The sequence below is a fragment of the Pholcus phalangioides genome, unplaced genomic scaffold, assembly GCF_987345545.1.
Source record: "Pholcus phalangioides strain wild (caught in Gottingen) unplaced genomic scaffold, Ppha-v1.0 ptg000015l_1, whole genome shotgun sequence".
In the NCBI taxonomy this organism is placed as follows: domain Eukaryota; kingdom Metazoa; phylum Arthropoda; class Arachnida; order Araneae; family Pholcidae; genus Pholcus; species Pholcus phalangioides.
In genome coordinates this window covers 35675922-35699104 of record NW_028301608.1, presented here as the reverse complement: position 1 = coordinate 35699104, position 23183 = coordinate 35675922, and the positions used below count along the sequence as shown (strand labels likewise).

General features: G+C 35.5%; 1 protein-coding gene across 2 annotated transcripts; it reads right to left on the bottom strand.

Annotated features, from left to right (window-relative positions):
- Window positions 1-960: 960 nt before the first annotated feature.
- On the bottom strand, window positions 961-22229 carry LOC149075920 (centrosomal protein of 83 kDa-like). Of its 2 annotated transcripts, none has more exons than XM_089243432.1 (10): window positions 21973-22229; window positions 18091-18241; window positions 13747-13968; window positions 11752-12000; window positions 7405-7946; window positions 6066-6213; window positions 5785-5934; window positions 4928-5028; window positions 2088-2301; window positions 961-1409 (listed from the first exon to the last, which is right to left on the bottom strand). In XM_089243432.1, the coding sequence occupies exons 1-10, from the start codon at window positions 22086-22088 to the stop codon at window positions 1236-1238; spliced, it is 2067 nt and encodes a 688-aa protein (XP_089099558.1). In that variant the 5' UTR covers window positions 22089-22229; the 3' UTR covers window positions 961-1235. The 2 variants fall into 2 exon arrangements, with proteins under 2 accessions (XP_089099558.1, XP_089099559.1); XM_089243433.1 differs by having other exon boundaries at window positions 6066-6210; window positions 21973-22205.
- Between the last annotated feature and the right edge of the window lie 954 nt (window positions 22230-23183).

The window sequence follows — 23183 nt, the reverse complement described above, 5'->3', positions numbered from 1 at the left end:
CAGCAAGATGGTCTGGAAGAGACATGATAACATGTGTGAATGATTATTACATTCATCTATACTCATATTCCTCTGTGGAATTTTTAACGAATTAACACATGCTGGAATGCAAGTTCTGACCATACATGTGACTAACATTTGAATTGTCAAGTTGCACGTGTTTCATGTTCGTGTCGCCCCATCTGTCTTTTATTTTCCGAAGTAAAGATGGAAATGATTGAATTTTTCAGGTTGTCAGTATGGTGAAGTAGGTTTGCCTACTTTCTGCGGAGAGATTTTATCAAATGGGAGATAGACTCACATTCATGCCTGAAGGGGGAAAACTGCAGAAAACCAAGTTCAGCCGAACATTACTGTACCGTCAATGGGGTTCGAATTTGGATCCTCAGGACGAGAGTCAAGCACAATGCCTACACGACTGCATAGCGCATTCATCTATACTACCTGGACAAAAAAATAATAATCATGATCTATTTTATTTTATCCACTATGCAAGTCACAAGAGAAACATTGCAACCTCAGAATTATTTCTGTTGTTCAGGACAAGAGTCAGCACCTGAAGAGAGACATTAACCCATAAACTACTCCCATCATGAATAGATGATGAGTGTAGTGGGCTGCTGAATCACTTTTGATGATTTGGTATACAGGGGAAAAAAAGGGAGGTTTCTTTCATTGCCCACACAGAAAGGTATAGCTCTACCTATTTGTGTAAACTAAGGGTCAATTTTGACTACTTCACATTTTTTAAATATATGTATATTTTTTTAGTTTACTAATTATTTTGTTAGACCTATCTTGATTGACTATACAGTAGATATATTGACTATATCCACAGACGATTAGTTAAAGTTATCAACATTCATAAGCAATTAAATCATTCCAAATAATATGATCAGAAATTTCCTTGTGTTTGGAAAATTACATTTGAAATGTTTTTGTTTAAAATAAGTAACTAAATGGATAGAAAATAACTTTATGAACACACAAATATACTATAGCTAGTAGTATAAACAAAGTCTCACAGTAAAATTTTTCGAAAAACAGCATAAAATCTTCACTTACACTTTATACATCACAATTGCCTTGCCGGGCAAGATTTTGATCTGTGATGGCAGTTTCTAGGAAAATTGAGCTTAAAAGTATAAAATCAATAATCTAAATTTAGAAAAAAATTTCATAAACAAAAATTCAATTTACTATATAAAAATTTTTAATTGTTCAAATATGATGCATCAATGGTTCTCTCTGTCGCTGCTGGAACTATACTCTGCCATTGCTTTACTTCTGGATTTGAATTTTTGAAATGACCGCCTTTTGGAGAAGAATTTTGAAGTCTTTGTTCTCAGAGAATCTGGCATATTGATGTCCGTAATTTCTTCCAGTGGCTTCAAGACATTGTCAGAAACCTGCAAATGTATAATGGCACACATCAGTTTGTTAAGCATTCACGTGGTAAGGTTTAATGTTAATGGCACAAATGTGAGATGATCTCCCCATAAAAAAGTCAAAGACAAAGAGAAAAAGACTCCACAATGGTAAAAATATTCAATCTGATTTCACACTGATCACAATTTTTGAAATACGGATGCAGCGCTAACTTTACACACAATACCAGATACACACACAAGCAATTCCAGCACAACCCACTTACCTTCTTGAAAAGAGGTAAAATGTCAGTAAATGCTTTCAGTAGCAATAGATAGGGATTTTGCTTAGTTTCAGAAGAAGGTAAGGTTAGGCCTGTCCATAAACATTTATCACATGACTTTGATCATGAGAAGGGGTTTGGCCAATCATTCATTCAACATTGTGTGTGCATGGGTGAGATATTTAATTTTTTTTGTTTCACAATTGCAGCATGTTTTGTTGAAGTTGGTAGAAGTAGATTGAGAAACTATAGCATGTTGCATTTGAAAATCAAACAGTACATTACATATGAAAGGTACCATATTCTTATTTTTATTAAAGGAATTATTAAGGGAATCATGTTATTTTATTTATGTATCCAAATATAACATGCTAATAATAGTAACAGCACAAATAAATTACAGAATATGATTTCGGTTGGACTAACGTGTGTTTACCTGTCTATTCAGACCCCCAACTCTCTTCACTGAAGTAATATCGCTCAATCTCTGACTGGCACGCTCATGCTCACCCAGTGTCATGCACTCAGAATAGAAATCTTGAGAAAATGGCAAAGCAACATTCATGACTTCATGGAACTCTTCTTGTTTTTTTTGGATGTCTGTAAGTTTTCGCTTCAATTTCATATGATCTTCCAACGGAATATTTTTGCTAAAAAAATGGACAAAGGTTATTGAAGAATTAGGCACATCAGTTTTCATATTGGAATTTTTTTCTGGAATTTCGAAAAAGAAAATTTATATCATTTGGATCAGATGAGAAGCGTTTGATCAGATGAGAAGCTCTGAATAGTTCATAACAAAGAATTGAAGCAATGCCAGAAATTACTTAGAACACATTTGGTACCAGAATGCAAATTGAATTGAATGGTGAAAAACTCGATAAACTTACAGTTTTGTATAATCTTGAAGCTTAAATAAGTTAAATAAATTTCATGACAATTACTGATTGACTATAATTACTCCCCCTCCCTTTTCAAAACCAAATGAATGCTAATCACATAAACAAATAAGTATGATAATATTTAGTAAAAATAAAGTAAAGTAAGTAAAAATATAAATATATCACATTTGTTATTAAAACAATGTTAGATCTTCTGAAGCCCATATGGCTACTATTTGTCATAAACTTTTTTGACCTTATACGACAATAGTTATCTTTCATAAGTTTCACAGAAATACAGTCTAGTAATTAATTTCCACAGAACAAAATTTTTTGTTTCATCAAAAAATTTGTTATCATAGAAGCTTTTGTGTATACGACTCCTCTACCATTTATTATTTTTCTATCTAACTTCATTAAAATTTGAATCTTTTGTCTTGCTTTAATGCTTTTCTTTATGACTGGTCATAAAGAAATTTTAACCATCAGTATTTTGGGAAATCTTTTTCATTTCTCTGTTCCCTGCAGGCCGGGAAAAGCAAGGTTTACTATAGATCACAAAAGAAAATTTAGTGAATTAAATGGATTTCTAGAATAAAAATATATAAGAATTTTCCAAAATCTGTGACTTGAGTTTCCTGGCATGACGGAAAATATAGGTATTCCCGGCATGCTGGTCTCCCTCGTTGTTTCCCGGCATGCCAGCTAATTCGGAGGAATACAGTATAAATACGTGGTCTTCAACCTTTTTCTAGATGTGAGCACTGCCTGTACCCATAATCAAAAGAAGAGCAACCTTACCAAAAATTTTGGCATACGAATGCATGAAATCTTCAATGCAATTTCAATCTTTCAATGCAATTTGTACAAGCTGTTCATGTGGGAAGTTGATCAAGTGCTCATGATCATGAAACTGGACATGAGCATCGAGCACTCTAGGTGATTCAGGGAGCACCATGGTGCTCACGAGCAATGGGTTGAAGATGCCTGGTATAAATCATTGTAAATTACCTTTCAGTAACAAATCTGTAGAATTTGTGATGCGCGATGAATGTGTCAAATGCCATCTAATATACTATCATTAAAAGAGGAAAAACAAAACTGCTTATCATTATTATATAAAATGTTATGCTAGTAAGTAGGGACTTTTTACTCAATACTTTACTTTATTTAACCTTCGGTCAGGTGCAATACAAATCCTAACATGTTCTGACGTAACTCATCTGTTCAGATAGTGATAAATTTGGGGATTGGAATATAGGTATACAAACTATTGCAGGTATATGAAAAGAAATATTGAAGGAAATTTGGAAATCAAAAATACCTATGTAATCATCTAACAGTGACTCTCACAGAAACCAATAGTGCCCTGAAGAAGAAACCACGATGTTCTAGTGTGAGTGGTGGGGAGTCAGGAAACTACTAGAGGCCTCAACCCCCTTTCTCAGTAAACCCCACTCTTGGGTACGAAGAAAATAGGTACTTACAGATCTAATCTCACAAATTAGATGCACCTGACTGAAGGTTAAGTACTTTGAGTAATCTTTTACGCATAGCAGCATTACAAATCAAACCGTAATTAGTTTTATTAGACTTCCAGTTCAAAAGACTGCCTTTGAAAAATACAGTAACGAAGAAACATCAAACGACTGGTTTGTGTATACTGTGTAATATGTAAGGGTCAAAGAAAGTTAAAGAATCAATATCTCAACTAGAGAGTTTTTTCTCCAGCCCATAGCACATCAAGGAAAGTCTTTCTCAATATTAATACCAAGATAAAACTTTGGAAAGAAAAGTTAATATTTTTTTCCAGGAATCAAATCCTGGTCTTGTAATCTGGGTAAGTACACCAACTAATATATGTTGTGGACTGAGAAAAAACATCTCTCTCTACTGTAGCCCTGATGCTAAAGTTAAGGGAGGCAGCAGTGTCACTATTCAGCGCCTCATGTTCATACGTTATGGGAAAAGAGAATTTGTGTCTTGATAGTATAATGGTTAGAGTGCTTGCAGGGATTGCAAAAGGACCAGGGTTGGATTTCTGGCTGTTACTGCCAAATTTTCTTTTCAAAGTTTGCATCTGCATTAATATACAGAGAGTACAGTTGAGCCCTTGCTTAGCATGCTATAGTTGTTGGCACAACTCCAATGTTGCATCAACCCTACTTAGCACCAGAAATTTCAGTCAACAAATCTTCCACATATAGGGATTACACAAGTTCAACTATGATATAACACCAAACACATTATAGAGCCAGAATTCGACAAAATAAATTGTAGCGTTAAATTGGGGCTCAACTGAATTTTTCCTTGAAATGATTCAATTGATTGTTAATACTGTTCTGTGTTAATTCACTCATACATATCATGGAAATAAAACTTTTAATGAACATACCTCAACACCTCATTTTGAATTTCCAATTCTTCTATGAGATTTTTTTGACCATCAATCTTTTCACGCAGTTTTGATATGAGCCTGGCATACTGTCTCAGTTTCTATAAAAGATAATTTTTTTAAATGAATTACATAAACTTCAGAAGATAGAATTATCATAATTATTGAATATGCATGTTGATCTTTCATCTTCCCATCAAATCATTGCATTGCTGACCAGCTCCAAGTTGAGCCGGTCATTAAAGTGAGATGTAATATCAACAAACTATGTATCTGTTTCTTTTTGAAAAGCAGTAGAAGTTAGAACACAGTGGGTTGCACTACATTATTCATACAGAAAAGATAAAGTCTTAAGAATCAGTAAAAGAGTACAAAAAGAGTTTCCATTACTAATAGCAAGTAATTTCTATTTGGTACATATCTGTATGCTGGAGGTAAAGGGTACTATGTCCATATTCATCAATACTGAGATAGTGCTATTAATTTTCCTCTACTTTCATTACACTACAAAAAGATATAGGATGCTAAGCCATACTTCCATAAAAAACAGAGATATTTACTTCATAACGAGATCCATAGAAAGACATAATAAAAAAATCTTTGAACAGCTTTCCTGTAGAATTTCCCTTTTGTAGCATAGTGCAAGTCAATTTTATAATTTTTTTTGTAACACTTCTTAGTGCTCTCTATAAAACTTATCTTATATTTTAGGTAGTACCTAGAACAAATTAAATAATTTTCTCATGGAAACCACATTTCCATTAACGAATGTGATTCCGAGACAAATTTTCTTCACCAGCTGAGGTAACAATGTACATTTAGAGAAAGAGAGATACAAAAAAAAACATTTTACTTACATTTTGAAGATCATTTTTCTCATTGTTTGCGATATTCTTTTGTTCTCTGACTTGATTCTCCAGTTCATGAATATGCTGCTGATGCTGGTGATTTTGTTGCTCCAAGTTGAGCCGGAGCTGCACAACTTCATAATCACTTGACTTAGAACTCTGTATTTAAAGATAAAAATAATATCACAATTTTTATAATGCTTTCTTAAAAAAAAAAAAAAAACACACACACACACACAAAAGAGAAGGCAGCCATTTATCAAATTATTTGTTATGAAAACAACTATCACCTTCGGTTCAGGCACAGAACTATTGGAAATAAGCTGAGCTAGCTGATCTTTCAGCTGTTGAATCTCTCTTGTGAAATCCGAATTTTGTTTTCGAAGTAACTCAGGCAGATTCAAGTCTTTATCCATACGAGTTTCCTGCTGAGACCTTCTGAAACATGAATAAAAAAAAAACAATAACTTAAAATGTGTATGAAGGTTGATAACGATAAACTTATTAGAAAAAAAAAAGAGCCTTGTTCAACATCAGCTTCAAAATATTAAAAAAAGAAAACTTCAGATGGAAAATGTTGATAACATAAACTGGAGTCTGATACCTATGAACAAATAATTTCCCATGTTATGATATTGGTCCATTCCAGCAAAAGTGATAAGGATACCCGAATGATAAAATTATTTGTGATTTTAATAAGTCTACTATATTGATACAAGATAGTAAATCTTTTTAAAGGTGGTCCAAGCTATGTATGCCCTGGTTCCTAAGGGAAATACATCTGAATTTTACTTTTCCCCCTTTTTTACCAATCCACAAACAACTACGACTTAACGGTATAAATGCACCTCGTACATATTCCTCTAACGAATTGGTACATGCTGGAATGTGCATGTAGACAAACTACTACTACATCACATGTGCACCTTGTAAATATTGCTCCACAGAATTTCTAACAAACTGGTACATGTCCAAATGTGTTGTTTATGTGCTCAGTAACTATAACATGAAGTTTATTTCTGAGGAGTGCTTAAGTTATGTATGCGTTTTTCAATAAGCCTATGCACAAACTGGTTACAGAAGCTTTGCCACAGCTTCCTGTCATGCAAGATTTGACAGGCATTATACAAGCCTCTTTAACATGTTGACGCCCCATACAGGTTCTTATGAAATGCTTATCTCATAACTTTTTATCCCATCAGCAGCTCAGCAAATTGTTAGAGAATAATTTGTAACATGCTTAGTGTGAATCTAGAGTTAGAGGACACTGAAAAAATTCAAGGGCATCATGACTCATTCAAAAAAAAAAAAACCAACTGTTTTTTGATATTGTATAAAAAAAAACCAATATTTGAAGTGTAGCAGAAGTATTGGATATGTTCACAATTTGGTTCTGTCACATGGTTGAAATAGACAAAAAGAATAGATGAATTTATTACTTGAAGAAAACAATTTTCTCTTAACACTTTTTCATTGCTTTTATTGTAAGGTAAAATAACATCACAGATCACATTCAACTGAGCCATCTGAGCACCTTACAGAGTTATACAGATATGCCATTTAGCCATATCAACCTTTGGGGTAATTTTGAGAAATACTAATACAAAGGAAAAAATAAAATGATTATACCTGAGATTATCGACTTCCTTTTGAAGCTCTTGCTTCACTTTTGTAGCCATTTGCAAATCTATTTCGGTTTTATGCAACTTTGCACTTATTAGTCCAAACTCTTCTCTGCTCTTCATTTCTAATTCTTTTACTTTTGCTTCCAATCTTTCATTTTCTCTCTCCAATTCAGCATTCTTTTGCCAAGCCTCTTGTTTGACAGACAGCATTTGTCTCTGTTGAATTTGTTCTCCTTCTGCATCTATTTGCTTCCTTCTTTCAATATCAACTTTCAGTTGATTCGCCTCATCCTGCAACCTGTCCATCATATTCTGTTGCCTCTCTTGTTCAGTTTCACGTTCTACCTTGAGCTGCTGCAATTCAATTTTTAAGTTCGCAGTATCAATTTCATGTTTGCTTTTATAATCCTCCAAACTGCCTTTGAGCACCAAAATTTCCTGTGTGGCATCTTGAAGTCGGTCACTTAAATCTTGTTTTTCACTTTCCAGAGAAGAAATCTGCTTCGTAAGAATTTCTCTTTGCATGAGGGCTGAAGATTTCTCTGACTATTGAAAAAAATAATAATAAGTGAATGAAAATTTGACAGACGTTATCAATCAATCCATTGCAAGTTTTAAAATTACAATAACTTGTTCAAGTGGTTTGTAGTCCAAAAACTACAGTGATAACTTGACTATCAAAGATTAATTCTATCTATTCATTCCAGAATCATCATAAGCCAAAACGTGATTTCTCATAGGTCTCTATGGAAAATTGTTTAAATCTTTCCTGTTTCGGCTTAAAATATATTTGAAGATAAAATTTATAAAATACTAAGAAGTACTGTAAAAAAAGACAAGACAAATACTGACAGAAGGCTGAGATAAACAGCTTCCCAACTGGATGAAGGGATTTCTGAAGGAAGATAAGATACAGATCTTTCTATTTTACACTATGCAATGCTAGCTATGCAGTCGGTTCATGAGTCAAGGTGAAAAGAAAAGTATGTGAAGTGTTGTGCTATGTGATATTAGTCAGCTCATTTCTGTCTAATACACACACATGCAAATGGAAAAGATAAGGCCCGAGAATGTACAGACTGTTCAGTTTGATATTAAAAGCCTTATCTTATACATTGAAACCATTCAAGTCATTCATTTTCAATTCCCTTTTTTTAGGTATTTTCTTTTAGACTAATAATTTATTTTACATGAAATAGCTCAAAAATCTCTCTGAAAGAGAAAGATAGGCGAATCTGGAAAGCAATTCCGAGGTGGACACGAATTAATTTGATGCAAGTGACAGTCATTTATTGGATTCATTTTGATTGCCTTGAAAATTCAGCTCATGACAAAGCATTTTTATGTTATCATGTAAATACATATAAACTAAAATGTTTGTTAACTGAATCCGTATCCGTTAGCTGAGACAGGAAAAACGATGAAAAGATCGTTGTTAGCCAAAACATTTGTAAGCAGGGGCATTCATTAGCTGAGGTATCACTGTATAGAGAAAAGTAACCATTTTAAATTTTAAGAAATTAAATTTTTTAAAATTAATTACAGTTGATTCTCAATTTTACAAACATGCTTCTTTTTTATGAACTGTTAATCTGTACCGAACACTATGCCATAGAGCTAATGTTAAAATCTGCTCTATTTCATGAACTCTTATCTCTATGAACTCTTTATTTCACAAACTAAATTTTCTCTCTCCTTCTGCTATTTTATTTCTGGTTACATTATTCTTCCAGCCACCTCTGAATTTGTTGTAGTAAAATGTAAACTTCAATATGGAAATTCCATGTGTCTTAAGAGAAAATAAAGGAGGGGTAGAGAGTTCACCAATTTGTCATCACCAACATACAGGTGTTTTGCAAACACGTGCAAGGGAAAAAAATTAGGTTTTTGGCAAAAGTGACCATGAAGTAAAGATGCGGTGACAATGTAATTTACTCTTTATGCAATATGATTGGTTGAACTGATGGTTTGAGAAATGGCATGATACATTAGTTCAAGGGTTCTCAATCAAACAACTCTCTCAACTTTAGTCCGCGGAGCACCAAGGTGTCCATGTGCCCTTCCCAGTTTCTCTAAGGACCCTCCAGGAAAACAAATAAATTAGTAAACTTCATGAATAAATTTTTTTAAAAAGTGGCCTACGAGACTTTGCCACAGAAATTATAGACTAAAAATGGCTCTGCGAGTTAAGTTTGAGAACTGCTGTATTAGCTTGTTAATAAAGCCATTTCTGAGTCGATAAAACTCTAATTCAATCAACTGTTTTAATATTTTCCTCTTCGCAAATCGCTATGTCAATAAAATGGAAAAGATTGCACTTGACTTTGGATGAAAAAAAAATATTTTGAAAGAAATTAAATGTGCAAATGCTTTGCAAGACAGAAATTGAAAAAAAAAAAAAAAATACAGGATTCCAAAAATTACACACAGTTTTCTAATCAAAGATCAGCAAAATATTGTTTCGGTGTCAAGTGATTCCAGCAGCATTCCACCATCTCAAAAATATTTCACAGAATCAGAATTCACGTGAAACTTTATCCTACATTGATTCCATGGAAACTTATATTTGCTAATATATTGTGATAAAGAAAAAAAAAAAAGTGTTTTTAAAAATCATTAATAAATGTGGAAAACTAACTCATTTTTTATTTACTGCACTTGTTTTGTCATCTTTCCTACTTACGAACTCTTAATTCTATGAACTAATTATCAAGTCTGTACAGGTTTGTAAAAACAAGTGTCGACTGTAAATACAGTAAAACCTCGTTAAGTCGTCACCCTGATAAATCGTCACTCCGGTTAAGTCGTCATTTTTCTTCAGACCCTTCCAGCTCTCATAGACCACAATGTTATTAAACCCTCGTTTACTCGTCGCTAATTTCGGTTAAGTCGTCACTATGAAAAAATTTGGCAAAGTGGAACTGGCTAATTTTATGGTTCCCATTAAAAAAAGAGCTTGTTAACAGTCTTGCCATATGCTTAAAAAAAAGTCACCATAAAATACTATATACCCAAACGGAACAGTTTAAGTAACGAAAGTTACGCTGGGAAGTTAATTTGACTTATAAGGTTTTTGGAACGTTGGGGGCTGTTCAAGCTAGATCTCATTTCTACCTGGGCTCCATTGGAGAAACTGGACAAAATGCGAGACACCCAAGCTCTGTCACAAGAAGCAACGTAAGCACTTCGTCCCCCGTCCCCCCCCCGTCACCCCGGGGGGAGGGTGAGGCATCTCCAGCAAAACAAAAATTTATTGATATGTCAAAGATTACATAAAGGAAATCAAAAATTAAGTAAATCAAAGAATCAAATTAATCAAGTTAAAGTCAAAGTGCGCGGGCACGGATAATAAATAATCATAGAAAGCATGGACTCTGCTAATTTAGGGCTTGGAATTTAAACAAAATATCTTTGTTGAAAAAAATTAGACATTCTTTCCCAAGTTGAGGTCTTCTGTTTACTTTTCCCTGCCCAGGGCCACTCCACCAAGTCAAAAGTGTTCAAGATTACTTTGTAGTTGTATCATGAACTACTGATGAAGAATTAAAATACTAAAATTTTAAATTTGATGTATATGTAAAATTAATGTGCAATAGAGTTATGTTATGAATAAAAGCTACTTATTCAAATAGTTGCTCTGTTAGCCTAAATTAAAAATTACTAGTATAAATCAAAGTGTACTGTACATTTCACCACAATAATTTAAGTAATAAGAGATAAAAAATTGCTATTATTTTTTCTTTCGCAATCTATAAATTTTATTGATATTGTTATTTTGATTCACTTTAATAAATGTCATATTACTTTAAATTTATACAATTTTCATAACATTGCACATTAAAACTGACAGAACTCCTCTTAAGTCGTCACTCCGCTTAAGCAGTCATAATTTTTCGATAACTTGAGGTAACGACTTATCAAGGTTTTACTGTATAACAGAATTATGCAAAATAAGAGTTTAATCATTACGGGGTAATTATTTCATGAAATATATTCTGTCTAGTCTTTGTGTAATATAGCAATAATTTAAATCAGACCATTTTCAAATATCATCATGATTCTTAAAATGTCATTGACAGACTATTAAAAAATTGAAAGAATTTGACAACAATTGAAGGGCTTGCAGCCATTGGACCAAGGAGGAGTAGCCCCTTTTTTGCCTCAATACTACAATGGCGTTAGCTTTATCTATGAAGAAACACAGGACTTAACTATTAGAGTTCCCTTCATTTAGCACTGTTCAAACGAAGAAAATATTGGTTTTTTTTTAAACAAGAAAATGAACTTAACTCAAATGGATTCATAGAAATGCAAATGAAATGCACCATAACAACAAACTAAAAAAACATACTTCGATGCTTCGAATGGCAGCAGTATTTTCCGCAAGTTGCTTGGAGTGATTTCGTGCCATGCTATCCATCTGAACGGTTAGTCTTTCATTTTGTGCTTTGAGTTCTTCACATTCAGACAGCAGTGTTTTCAGACGACAGTTTGCCTGCAATATTTCTTTCTCTGAAGCTCGAAGTTCAGAAGAATAATCCTTCTGTACAGGTTTGCTGTCATCTTCCAATTTCTCAATTTTTTCATTCAGTTCAGCAATCTGTTCAAACAATGACAATAATTTAAAAGGAAAATTCGTTTGAATGTAGTTTATCTGAGTTTGAAGAAAGAGGTAATGCTTGTTCAGGCATCATAAAAAATGCAAAACTTGAGTGAATCATGTGAAACATAAATTACAGTGCATGTGAAAATGTGCTCGACCATGAAATTTAAAACTAATTATCGTTGCAATTTTAATATGAGATTTCAGAATACAACAATAACAGAGAGCAACAGGATACAATGTACAAATATTCAATCATTGCACCTGACTCAAAACTTGAAAAATAGATGGCAGAACTAAAAATTAGAGAAAAACACTTGATATGCCATCCAGACTTACATGTGCACATTTAGAGCACAACATATTCGGTAGTAAATTGCCCATGGCGGTAGATCAGAGTAGTGCTTGGTTAGATGGAAAGAATGCAACAATAAAATCAGGATATCAGCAATAAAATGAAAAGGTGTGTAGAGAAAAAGCTTGTCAACACGAAAAACCAAAGATACCTCTTATTCAATGCTGTAGAAAGTGCTGTTTTCTTTTTCTTTCAAACAGAGCATAACTCTGGTCTATTGCCACAGACAATTTACTACTGACTGAGTTGTTTTGGAAGTACAAATGTGTACCTAACTGTCTGAGTGCGAAATCTAGTGTTGTGTGTGAAATTTTAGTGCTGCCATCTATATTCCAAATTGTGAGTAAAGTGTAATGTTTAAATATTTGTGTCGTTGAAGATCTGTTGCTCTCACTGGCGAGAGTTTTTAATGGGGGAAATCTGTAGAAAAAAAAAGTTGTGATGGCCAAAACTCTAGGAATATTCCATAAAATAAAAGTCATATGGTCTTTTTATAAACAAGTTTCTAGTCAGTGAGCGATAGAAATACCACATATCTGGTCCATGAAAAGGTTGTGCACCCCTGGCCTATATTAAAGAAGAATCGAGAGATGAAATTACAGTCAACCCCACCAATTCAACCAATTAGATAAAACCCACATTTTTATTCTTTAAATATAAAAAAAAACGTTAAATTGGGAGACTGAGATAGACACAAATACAAGTAATATATGCACAGGGTGTTCAGAAAGAAATTGTTAAGTTAGGGTTAATTATTATTTTTTCTCTTTTCGGGCCCCAACTGTATGAACCTATATGAAAACAAGTTGATTAAGATCTTTGTTATGAGCAGATAGCGAGAATGAGCAATGATCAACATGAATGGCAGAAGCTTAGGAGATTTTTTAAAAATCTTTTCTAAGCCCTTGTATTTTTAAATAAAGAAATAATGACTTGCTTGCAAAATGCCAAAAACAGCTTGAAATTCCGACATCATAAAAAAAAACCAATAAATAGCAAGGAAGTTTTACTGACAACTAAATATGTTGTAAGATTGATTAAACTCTATTTGGCATTTCAGTTACGTAAGTGAAATTGGCATCACTTATGCTTAGCTACTATAAAATCGGACACCAATGTCTTTTAGTCCTGTAACGCATGGGTGGAGATATGGGGGGGGGGGGGCAGCGTCAAAGGTGGAGTCGACTGATCTAAATTAAATATGAATTGACATCATCATCGTGCCCCCCCCCCAGCAACAATGATCATGGCAATAGTGATCCTTAGACTTCTAAGTCTATCTCTACCTATGCTGTAACATAGTTTGAAATGAATTCTCGTGAAAACGATGATAAAATCGATCAAATTCTGCAAGTATGGATGTCATAAATCTGAATAATTTAATATACCTCTGAAAGATGTTTCATTTTTAAAAAGTCGATGTCTTTGGAATGATCTTCCTCCATATATTCCATTTTGCATTTCAAGGTAGTGTAATCATAATGAAGCTCGTTGTACTGCAATCTTAATTTGTCAGCTTCATTCTTCATCACCACAAGTTCTTCCTCATACTGCCTTGACACTTCGGCTATGGATTTTTGCACTCTGTCTTCTGAGGACAATTCCAGTACCTTAAGAAAACAAACTTATTAATTTTATTAATTAACAAATTCTTTTGCAGAAAATACAGAATTAAACAGTAAAATTTTTAAGTAATTGCTACGACTTCAACGGAACTATTTTAAGAGATCATTCTCTCTCTCCTTTGATAAATGAAATAATAAAATTCACATAAATTCATGCACTTTCTTATTCCACTGATGTAGAAAATTATAAGAATAATGCATTATTAAAGTTATACAAGTCATATGCACTATGCAAACTAGACTAGAAATGGAAGACAATGTTAGTGTCCATTATACCCATTAACATTAATTCCATTATATTCATATAACATTACAAATACAATGCCACAACAGGCAAAATGCCCAATGAGATGGCTGAGAAAAAGATGCCCACAACAAATATGGATGTCATATATTTCTAAAATACAGCAACCCAATTGAAAATGCAAATACGAACAATATATATACATGAGAAAATATTATACAATGCCCATAAGAATACTTATGGTTGTCTCATTCTAAGAATGGATAACTTTTAGATTTATCCAAACAGGTTTATATTTCTTTTTAAACCTGTCAATTGTGTTAGCATTTACTAGTACCTTCGGAGGTAAGCTATTCCATTTATTAACACAACCCTATTAGAAAAAACTTCCCTGCAACACCATACCATAGAATCGTCCCTTACCAATTGATACTGGTGTCCCCTTATAAAAGCAGTCGGTTGATGGTGTACTAATAGTTCATATGGTCCACCCTAATCATCTGTTGAAAATTTCATAGTAGCTCTTCTCTGCACCCCTTCAAAAAAGTCTATTAGCATGATTGACCACATCCTGATATTTTGTTTGCAAACATAAACCTTACAGCATACTCCAGTCCAGGATGAACTAAGCCTCAGAAAAGCAGAATGACTTTAGGAAAACGTGAAGAGACCTTTTTGAAAATGAAACCAGGCATTCTATTCCATTTTTTTGACCACTGCTGAACAATGTTCAGAAAACCTAAGCTGCTCGTCAATGAGAATTCCCAAATGGGTGATCCCAGTTGCATCCGGGAGTGACACCATTCAACTCGTAAAAGAAACATGGTTCGAACCAAAAAGAGCAATCATGCACTTGTCAACACTAAACATCATGCTCCCTTTATTTGCCCATGCTGAAATCCTGTTTAAGTTGGTCTGGAGCAACTCCCTATTGCTTTGATTCCCGACTACCCCCATTAGCTTCACGTCATCTGCAAATTTGTTATCAATCTCATTGATACCCTGATCGAGTTTATCAATAAAAAGTGAAAAAGTATGGGGCCAAAGACACTTCCTTGAGGAACTCAACTTGTGACGCCTGTCCAACCAGAGAGAATTACCTATTCACCATAACCCATTATGGCCTATCTCTTAACCACGATTCTATCAAGTTGCCCCCAATCCCAATCTCATGTAAAAACGCCTCAAGAGATTTAGCATGTTGATCTGGTCCTGGTGCTTTGCTTACACATATATTTTTTAGAAGATTTAAAACCTCCACGTCTTCCACTTGAATATCGTTGAGGATTTTATTACCCCATGAAACACCCGTACATTGAATAGAATTTTCTCTATTAAAAACCAATATGAAAAAGTCATTGAAAGCACTACACATGCCTACATTGCTCTATACCATAGTTTGCCAAACTTTTTGTTTCATCGCCCCCTTCAACAGCAATTTTTTTCCTCTCATCGCCCCCCAACTGAACTCGCCTCCAAGTGAACCCATAGAGTCCTATGTCAAGTCTGTAGCTTCTATTGCCCTCTTGGACAATTCTGGCCCTCCAAGTGCATCCATAGAGTCCTATGTCAAGTCCGTAGCTTCTATTGCCCTCTTGGACAATTCTCGCCCTCCAAGTGAACCCATAGAGTCCTATGTCAAGTCCGTAGCTTCTATCGCTCCCTTGGATAATTCCATCGTCCACCAAGAGACGATATTGCCCACTTTGGGAAACACAGATCTATACCCTAGACCCTCCTATAGAGAGGGGGCCAACAGTCCTCTTACATCCATTATTGACGAATCTAAAAAATGATTTTGGGTCAGAGCTAATGTTATTTGCCAACCTACATTCAATGCCCTTTTTAATATCCCTTATCACTTTCTTCAACGCTCTTCTTTTATCAGTAAACAATGACAGGTCACCTCATCCACTTTTACTCCCTGAATTATCTTTTCTTTTCAAGATAAAGGTTACACACACTATCCGTGAACCATAGGAGGGGGTGATGTACAAACACGTTTTTCGAACAAAGGGTATGACGTCATGCAAAACAGAGAACGGCTTCGTACTAAATTCTTCCCATTGACTTACCACCCTGACTGATTCCAACCAATCTTTGAAAACTTTCGCTAAACATTCTTTCAAAACATTAAAGTTAGTTCTCCAAAAACAAGAAACCAGTCTTTTGTTATCAACCTTAACCGAATAAAAGTTACAGAAAAAACTAACAATATGATGATCAATAGAAGAAAACCCGTCCCCCACCGAAACATGTTCAACAAGATCCTTGGAACTAGTGAGAACTAAATCCAAAACAGCAGTACCCATAGCGGCTTCTGATACATGCTGATACAAAAAATTATTGAGCACCAACTGAAGAAAGTCTCTTTCATATTGATCTCTAGCTGAAAGGTTCTCCCAATCAATACCTGGGTAATTGAAATCTCCCAATATGATAACACTCTTATGCTTACACATGTAAGAAATTTCATCATGAAGTTTGGCGATTTAGTTTGGATGCCTATTCAGTGGATTGTAACATAGCTGTTGTGGTGGCCAAGTGGTCATAGTGACGAACTCACATCGGAAGGATCCAGGTTCAAAAACCCACCGTCACCGCAATGATGGTCGGCTGAAGTTGGTTTTCGGCAGTTTCAAACTCCAAGGTGCTAATGCGCGCTGACCTCCCCCTTAAAAAGTCTTGCCACAGAGAGCAACAGGCTTACAACGTTACAATTATTCATTCATTACACTTCATGCACTGCGAGTTGAGAAAAACTAATAGTTTAAAAAATTGATTGCAGATGGCAGCACTACACATAACAAGCATTACAGAGAAACAAGCTTCACGGATGGTTCACTATACATACACACATATTCCAACATGTACCAATTCGTTAGAGGAATAATGGACGAAGTGCATGTCTGGTTTAGTAGTAGGATTGTAACAAACCCCTATAATAAGTTCATGATGCCTTTTGTTTTCAAGCTCAACCCATATAGTTTCAATATCACTTCTCTGCATGGTACACTCTCTAGTCTTCAAACATAATTTCACGTATATCAAAAATCCACCCCTTCCCCCTTTTCCTATCTGATCTATTTCTTACAAAAGTACAAAATCCCGAGATGTGTAAAAAGAGTCATCCCCATCGATTGCCCAAGATTCAGGCCCTCTACAACTATCTTATTTATTACCCAAGCTCCTGGCATTTATTAGCACACATTTTAATTTGCCCCGTGATTTAGTGTCAATCGAGAAGACATCCAAGTCAGAGGTGGGTAATTCCCTGTCCATACTGTCATTATTAATAATAACTAATCCGCATTCCATTATATATATATTTCCCTACCATTATATTCAAATTAAAGATAGCTTGAGTAGAAAGAGTGATAGCTTGAGTAGAAAGAGTGATAGCTTGAGTAGAAAGAGTGATAGCTTGAGTAGAAAGAGTGATAGCTTGAGTAGAAAGAGTGATAGCTTGAGTAGAAAGAGTGATAGCTTGAGTAGAAAGAGTGATAGCTTGAGTAGAAAGAGTGATAGCTTGAGTAGAAAGAGTGATAGCTTGAGTAGAAAGAGTGATAGCTTGAGTAGAAAGAGTGATAGCTTGAGTAGAAAGAGTGATAGCTTGAGTAGAAAGAGTGATAGCTTGAAAGAGGCTGCTTGAGTAGCAAAACATAATACGCTACAAGCAAGATCATTCAAGACAAAATAAACATGGCCCCACTGATTAATAGTTATATTCTACATCATGGGTAAATGCTTAGATGAAGATAAAAGCACGGATCATTGCGAAAAGTGGTATTCACTGTATCCGATCAAAGCATCAAGAAACCGGTTTTCAACCTGAAAGATACAGATCCTTCATATTCAAATACCTTGCCTTCCAGGACTCTGACCTCATGTTGCTTTTCTGCCAGTGTTTCTTCAAGCTTCTTTATGAGCGAGTCTTTAGATGCTTTAAATTGATCATTTTGTTGGCGAGTGTCTTTCAATTGCTCATAAATGATGGCCAATTCCTCTTGCAATCTATAATAAAAGTCAGTGAAGAGATGAATAACAGATAATAGGAGAGATGGTTACACAATTATCACAATATAATACTTCACATGAATGAGCTCTTTTTCAAACTGAGAACTCTGGTTTATTCCGCCATAGGCAATTTATAGCACTGATTGAGTAGTGCCAGCAATGTGCATGTGTTGAAAATTCTGCAGAAGAATGTGTATGAGGTACCATGGACAATATTTGATGTGCCAATGTGTTAGACGATCCAGTAGAAATCAGACCCCAGTTTTCCAGCGTCGAGGTGGGAATGCGAGCCAGTCTCTCAGTTGAAAATGTCTCTCCGCAGAGAGTACAGTTGTATGCAGACCTACAACATGATACTGACATAACAAGAAAATTCAAGCGTTTTCATCTTTACTTCACAAAATTAAAGACAGATGGCAGCATGAACATGAAACATGAACATGCACAACATAAATACGTTAGGGGCCACACATACTCATTCTGGCATGTGCCGATTCGTTAGAAATTCAGTAGAGGAATGTGTATGAGAAAAATGTGTACATGTAAGGTTAAGTAGTAGTAGTAGGCACCAGATCCATTTATTTTATCACCAACGTATGATAAATGGTTAGGTATAGTAGCTTTATTAGATTAGTTACACATGAGTAAGAGAAAAAATAGAGAAATTTGAGAGAAGAAATTATATTAAGAATAATAACATAAACATAATAGTTTTTCTGTGAAATATTGAAAAATAAAATGATTATTGCAATTGTGATTATAGTATGATGGGTTGTAATAGCTAATGTGGATAATAATTTTACCCCTTATGTTAAGTGTCAGGTTGCAACCTGAAATTTTGGCACCAAGTTGAAGCTGATAAGACTATAACTTATTTATAATGACAGTGGCATTAAAGTTCATTTTCTGCTGCCGAGCGAATGTCACCGGGTAGAATATTAGTGTCACTGTTAATTGGCATCGCGAGAATGTGACGATAGCCGATAGGTGCTTCTTAAGAACTATCAGTTTATTATAGCAAGGAACTATTCAAAGAGGGGACAGCTGTAGCAACTGAATGATTATATTAAAGGGTTTCATGAGTTTGAAGTGTAATACAGACATTTATTTTCTTCGTGATGAACTTAAAAAAATGAAACCACTATAATATAATTTCTTTTTTCTCTGGCAAATTCCATTCTAGCCTGTTGGCACTTTGCTTCCTGGACAGCCATTTTCTTCCACTGGCGTACTTTTTTTCTGTTGGCTATTATTATTACTTCCTTCTGCTTTTAGGTTGCCATTTTCTTTACAGAATTGGTTATCATCTGAAGGTGAAATCACCTCAGGCCCAGTCAGATCTGTACTAAGCAGGATGGTGGTATCCAGTTTACAATGTTTTCTTGAATACCTTTAGGGGTGGGACAGGGGCGTATTACTTGCATTCAGGATTGGACAGTTTCTTCTGAAGCAGAAAAACCTGTGGAAAATACCAGCCGGAAGAAACTAGTTTTCCTTCAATAACTTATCATATAAGTTGGAATTTATGCTTTAGATATAACAAATGCGTGTACATTTTCTATAACATTAAGTAAATTTAATTTCACTAACTTAATTATACATGCAAATAAATAAGTGTATCAGTCCTTTGCAGAGTTAAGCAGTTTCTTAGTCTTTTGATCAAGGTCACATATTTAGCTGAATTGTTTCATTAGACCTGGAGAAATTTAATTGAAAGTTTTAGAATCCATTCATCTAATTTCGATCTAATTGACAAAATTATTTTTGACTTCTTCAAGTCACAAAACAATTTAAAAAACTAAACATTCTATTTCTTGACAGATGGCAGCACTACATACTCCATAACAAGCATCACACAGAAACAAACTTCACATTACATTCCCAAAATATACACGCACATTCCGGCATGTACCAATTCGTTACAGATTCCATAGAGCAGCGGTTCACAACCTTTTCTGACTCGTAGAGCCCTTTTCAGTGTATAATTGCTATGGTGGAGTCCTGTTTAACCCGAGGAACAATTTTTAGTATATTATTTATATGGCCGTACACTTTAGGCCTCTTTTTTTGTTTGTTTATCAAATTTACCGATTCATTTTATTACCCTGGGAAGTGCATATGGAGCACCAGTTGAGAACCGTTGCCATAGAGGAATGTGTACAAGCTGCATGTATGGTTGAGTAGTAGTAGTCTATTTCTTGCATTGTATTTTATTGTCTCCATAGCAGAGAAGGCTTGCTCGCATAGATATGATGTTGAAAAGGACAAAAGTGTGTTAATTGCTTTCTTCGTTAGATTATGATACTCCTCTCAAACCAAAAACCAGCCACAGACGCCTCACTCTTAGCGAACTTACCTTTGAGTTTAAAATCGGCGAAAAGATAAATAAATTCATCTCGTTCACAAGCAATGAAATTTATTTCCTCTGCACTGTCTGTGAAATCAAATGGTGAGAAAACCGGTTTAGATTCTTAGTGGAAAGTACATATCTATTGCATTTTACAATTTTGATTAGCATTGACGAATGAGGTCTTCCAGCTTATCTGAAAGTGATGTCACTCTCCACTGCTCATGGCCCTCACAAGGGGTGGGCTGGCAAGGCTCGTCCTGGGGCCCACGATTATTTTCATTATGTTTTTGTTTTTACACGCTATCCATCATAAAGGGGCCCGTGAAAGTCTGGTTGGGAACCCGCAAAAGATTCCAGCCTGGGGGCCCTAATCCAGGATGTGGGGGCCGTGCCACTGTTACTATAAGGTTTCCACAGCTGGCTGATACGAAGATTAATCCAAGAAAGAAAATTCAACTGCTCTTGCGGGAATCGGACCCACATCCTTTCACTTACCGGGTGAGCACCCAAGACCATTAAACTACAAAGCCAACGAATCCTCTTTTCTTCAGCTTGTGTGTGCTGCACCAACATCATCTATAGCAGAAGTCCTCCGAGCGAAGCTTTGACATCGCTTCCATAAGTGCATTCTACCTGTAGCCATTGGATATAGCAGGCCAATGCTTGAGATATATTTACCTTTTTTTTGCAGTATATCCAATGGCTATAAGTGAAATGGACTTCTTCAGTCATGTCACGAGCTTCACACTGAGGCTTTCTGCAGTAGATAGTGGTGGCTGGGGCCATACATGTACAGCCAGACCTAACTCAGGCCAAAGCTCACATTGCTGACACTGCCACCAGATAGTGACTTATCCGATGGGTCTGTCATACATCAGGAGAGGAGAGTAATTAATTCGACTTATAAGAAAAAATTTGAAATCTTACATGTGGACTGTCATAAGTTTTTTATTTATCTCCCTAATATCTCGCGGCAACCCTTAGCCGATACCGCGGCACTCTTGGGTGCCGCCACCTATACCAGGGCACACCGGTCTAGTCATTTTTCATTATTATTATGCTTGTTGATTTCCGTTATTATATGTCTTCCATGCTGGTGATTTTAATTTTTCAGTGTCCGTAGCGTCTGACGGCCTTGGCGACTTTTCGTCGGACGTGTTTAACACCGAAAAAAAAAATTCACCATAAATCGCCAAGTTGGATCTCATACAAAAGCTGTCCCAGCTAAGGCAACTAATGATTCAATAAAAGGGTTTCATGAATTTGAAGTTTAATGAAGGCATTTCTTTTTTTGATGATAAACTGAAAAAAAAAACTGCGTTAACGGTACAGCTTTAGATAAACAAGGACGAGGAACAACATGAAAATGTATACCTACCTGTTGTGTTTTTCTTTGAGAGTTTGATACATCTGTTTATGTTGATCACACCGGGAGCGTTCATCGGATAGTAAATTCTGCAGCTGTACTTCGCGATACGTGATACCTCTGTCCATCTTATTTAACGAATACGGATAAAAACGGAAATATGATGAAATTTTAAAAAAACAGAAAAACGGACGTCTATTTTGAAAATTTTTCCATAACTGCCTATCTGGACGGCTTTGATGAGTGTCGTTGTGCAATTCCAAAAAAACAGCTGTAACCAAAAACAACAAACTTAAACGGCTACGGCCGACCCAACCCTTGACGTTGTCCTGTATTATTCTCCATAAAATATGGTCACAATGTAGGATCATCCAGCTTATATTACTGGAGGGAGCATCGATAAGAAATATATTTCTCCTCTAAAGCCGGGTTTTCCTAGGAGCAGCAGGTTTCCTGTGCCACGCGCAACGTGATTCACCCAGAGCGTGACACGCCGTCCACTCACCAGTAAGAAAAGCAGCATGACTGTTTTCCTACAGAGCGCAATACGCCTGACGACAGCGCTTTACGTCGGGCGTGATTGGCCGACTGCTTCTGGAGGAGTCAAATGCGTCGTGCGCCGCGCGTTTTGCCGATGTTCTCTTCACTCTTGTGTTTTCTTTTCCTTCCCTTCAAACCGGAGCATGCAAACGACAGAGTAGCTGATCCAAAGCCATATACTTTATATAGCCGCCCTGATCTGATGCGTCTCGCTAGGAAAACACAAATGACTAGCGTGATTATGTAACACGCTTCTGTCGGCGCGAAATAGTCTAATTCGGTTCACGCTGCGCAACAAACCTATTCCAAGGAAAACCCGGCTTTAAGGGAGGGAGCATCCAGCCGCCGCAACGTCGTCTACATCTAATGCAAGGATACCACGTGACTCGGTGCAAACAAACACGATCCCCCATAGAGATCAATGTTAAAATTGCCGATTTTAGCATAAAATGCGAAAATTTAGTAAGGTTTTCCGCCACATCAATAATTTTAAAAATTGAATTTTTGATTTTCGAAATTTTGAGTTCGCTTAGAGATACGAAGCCTAGAAAATGAAATATAAAATAATGAGCCAGACCTACACTGCTGGCCACCGTAAATGCAACACCCTGAAGGAAGCATGCAAATAATATGAAATTTACAACATGCATTAGCGGAGGTGAGATATGCAAATGATTAGAATT

Excerpts from the sequence above, each read along its gene's own strand:
- LOC149075920 (XM_089243432.1), bottom strand. The coding sequence starts at position 22,088 with ATGGACAGAGGTATCACGTATCGCGAAGTACAGCTGCAGAATTTACTA. Across the intron at positions 12,001-13,746 it reads AAATGAAACATCTTTCAGAG|ATTGCTGAACTGAATGAAAA; the intron begins GTATATTAAATT and ends TTGTTTGAACAG. Across the intron at positions 7,947-11,751 it reads CTGCCATTCGAAGCATCGAA|TCAGAGAAATCTTCAGCCCT; the intron begins GTATGTTTTTTT and ends TTTTTTCAATAG.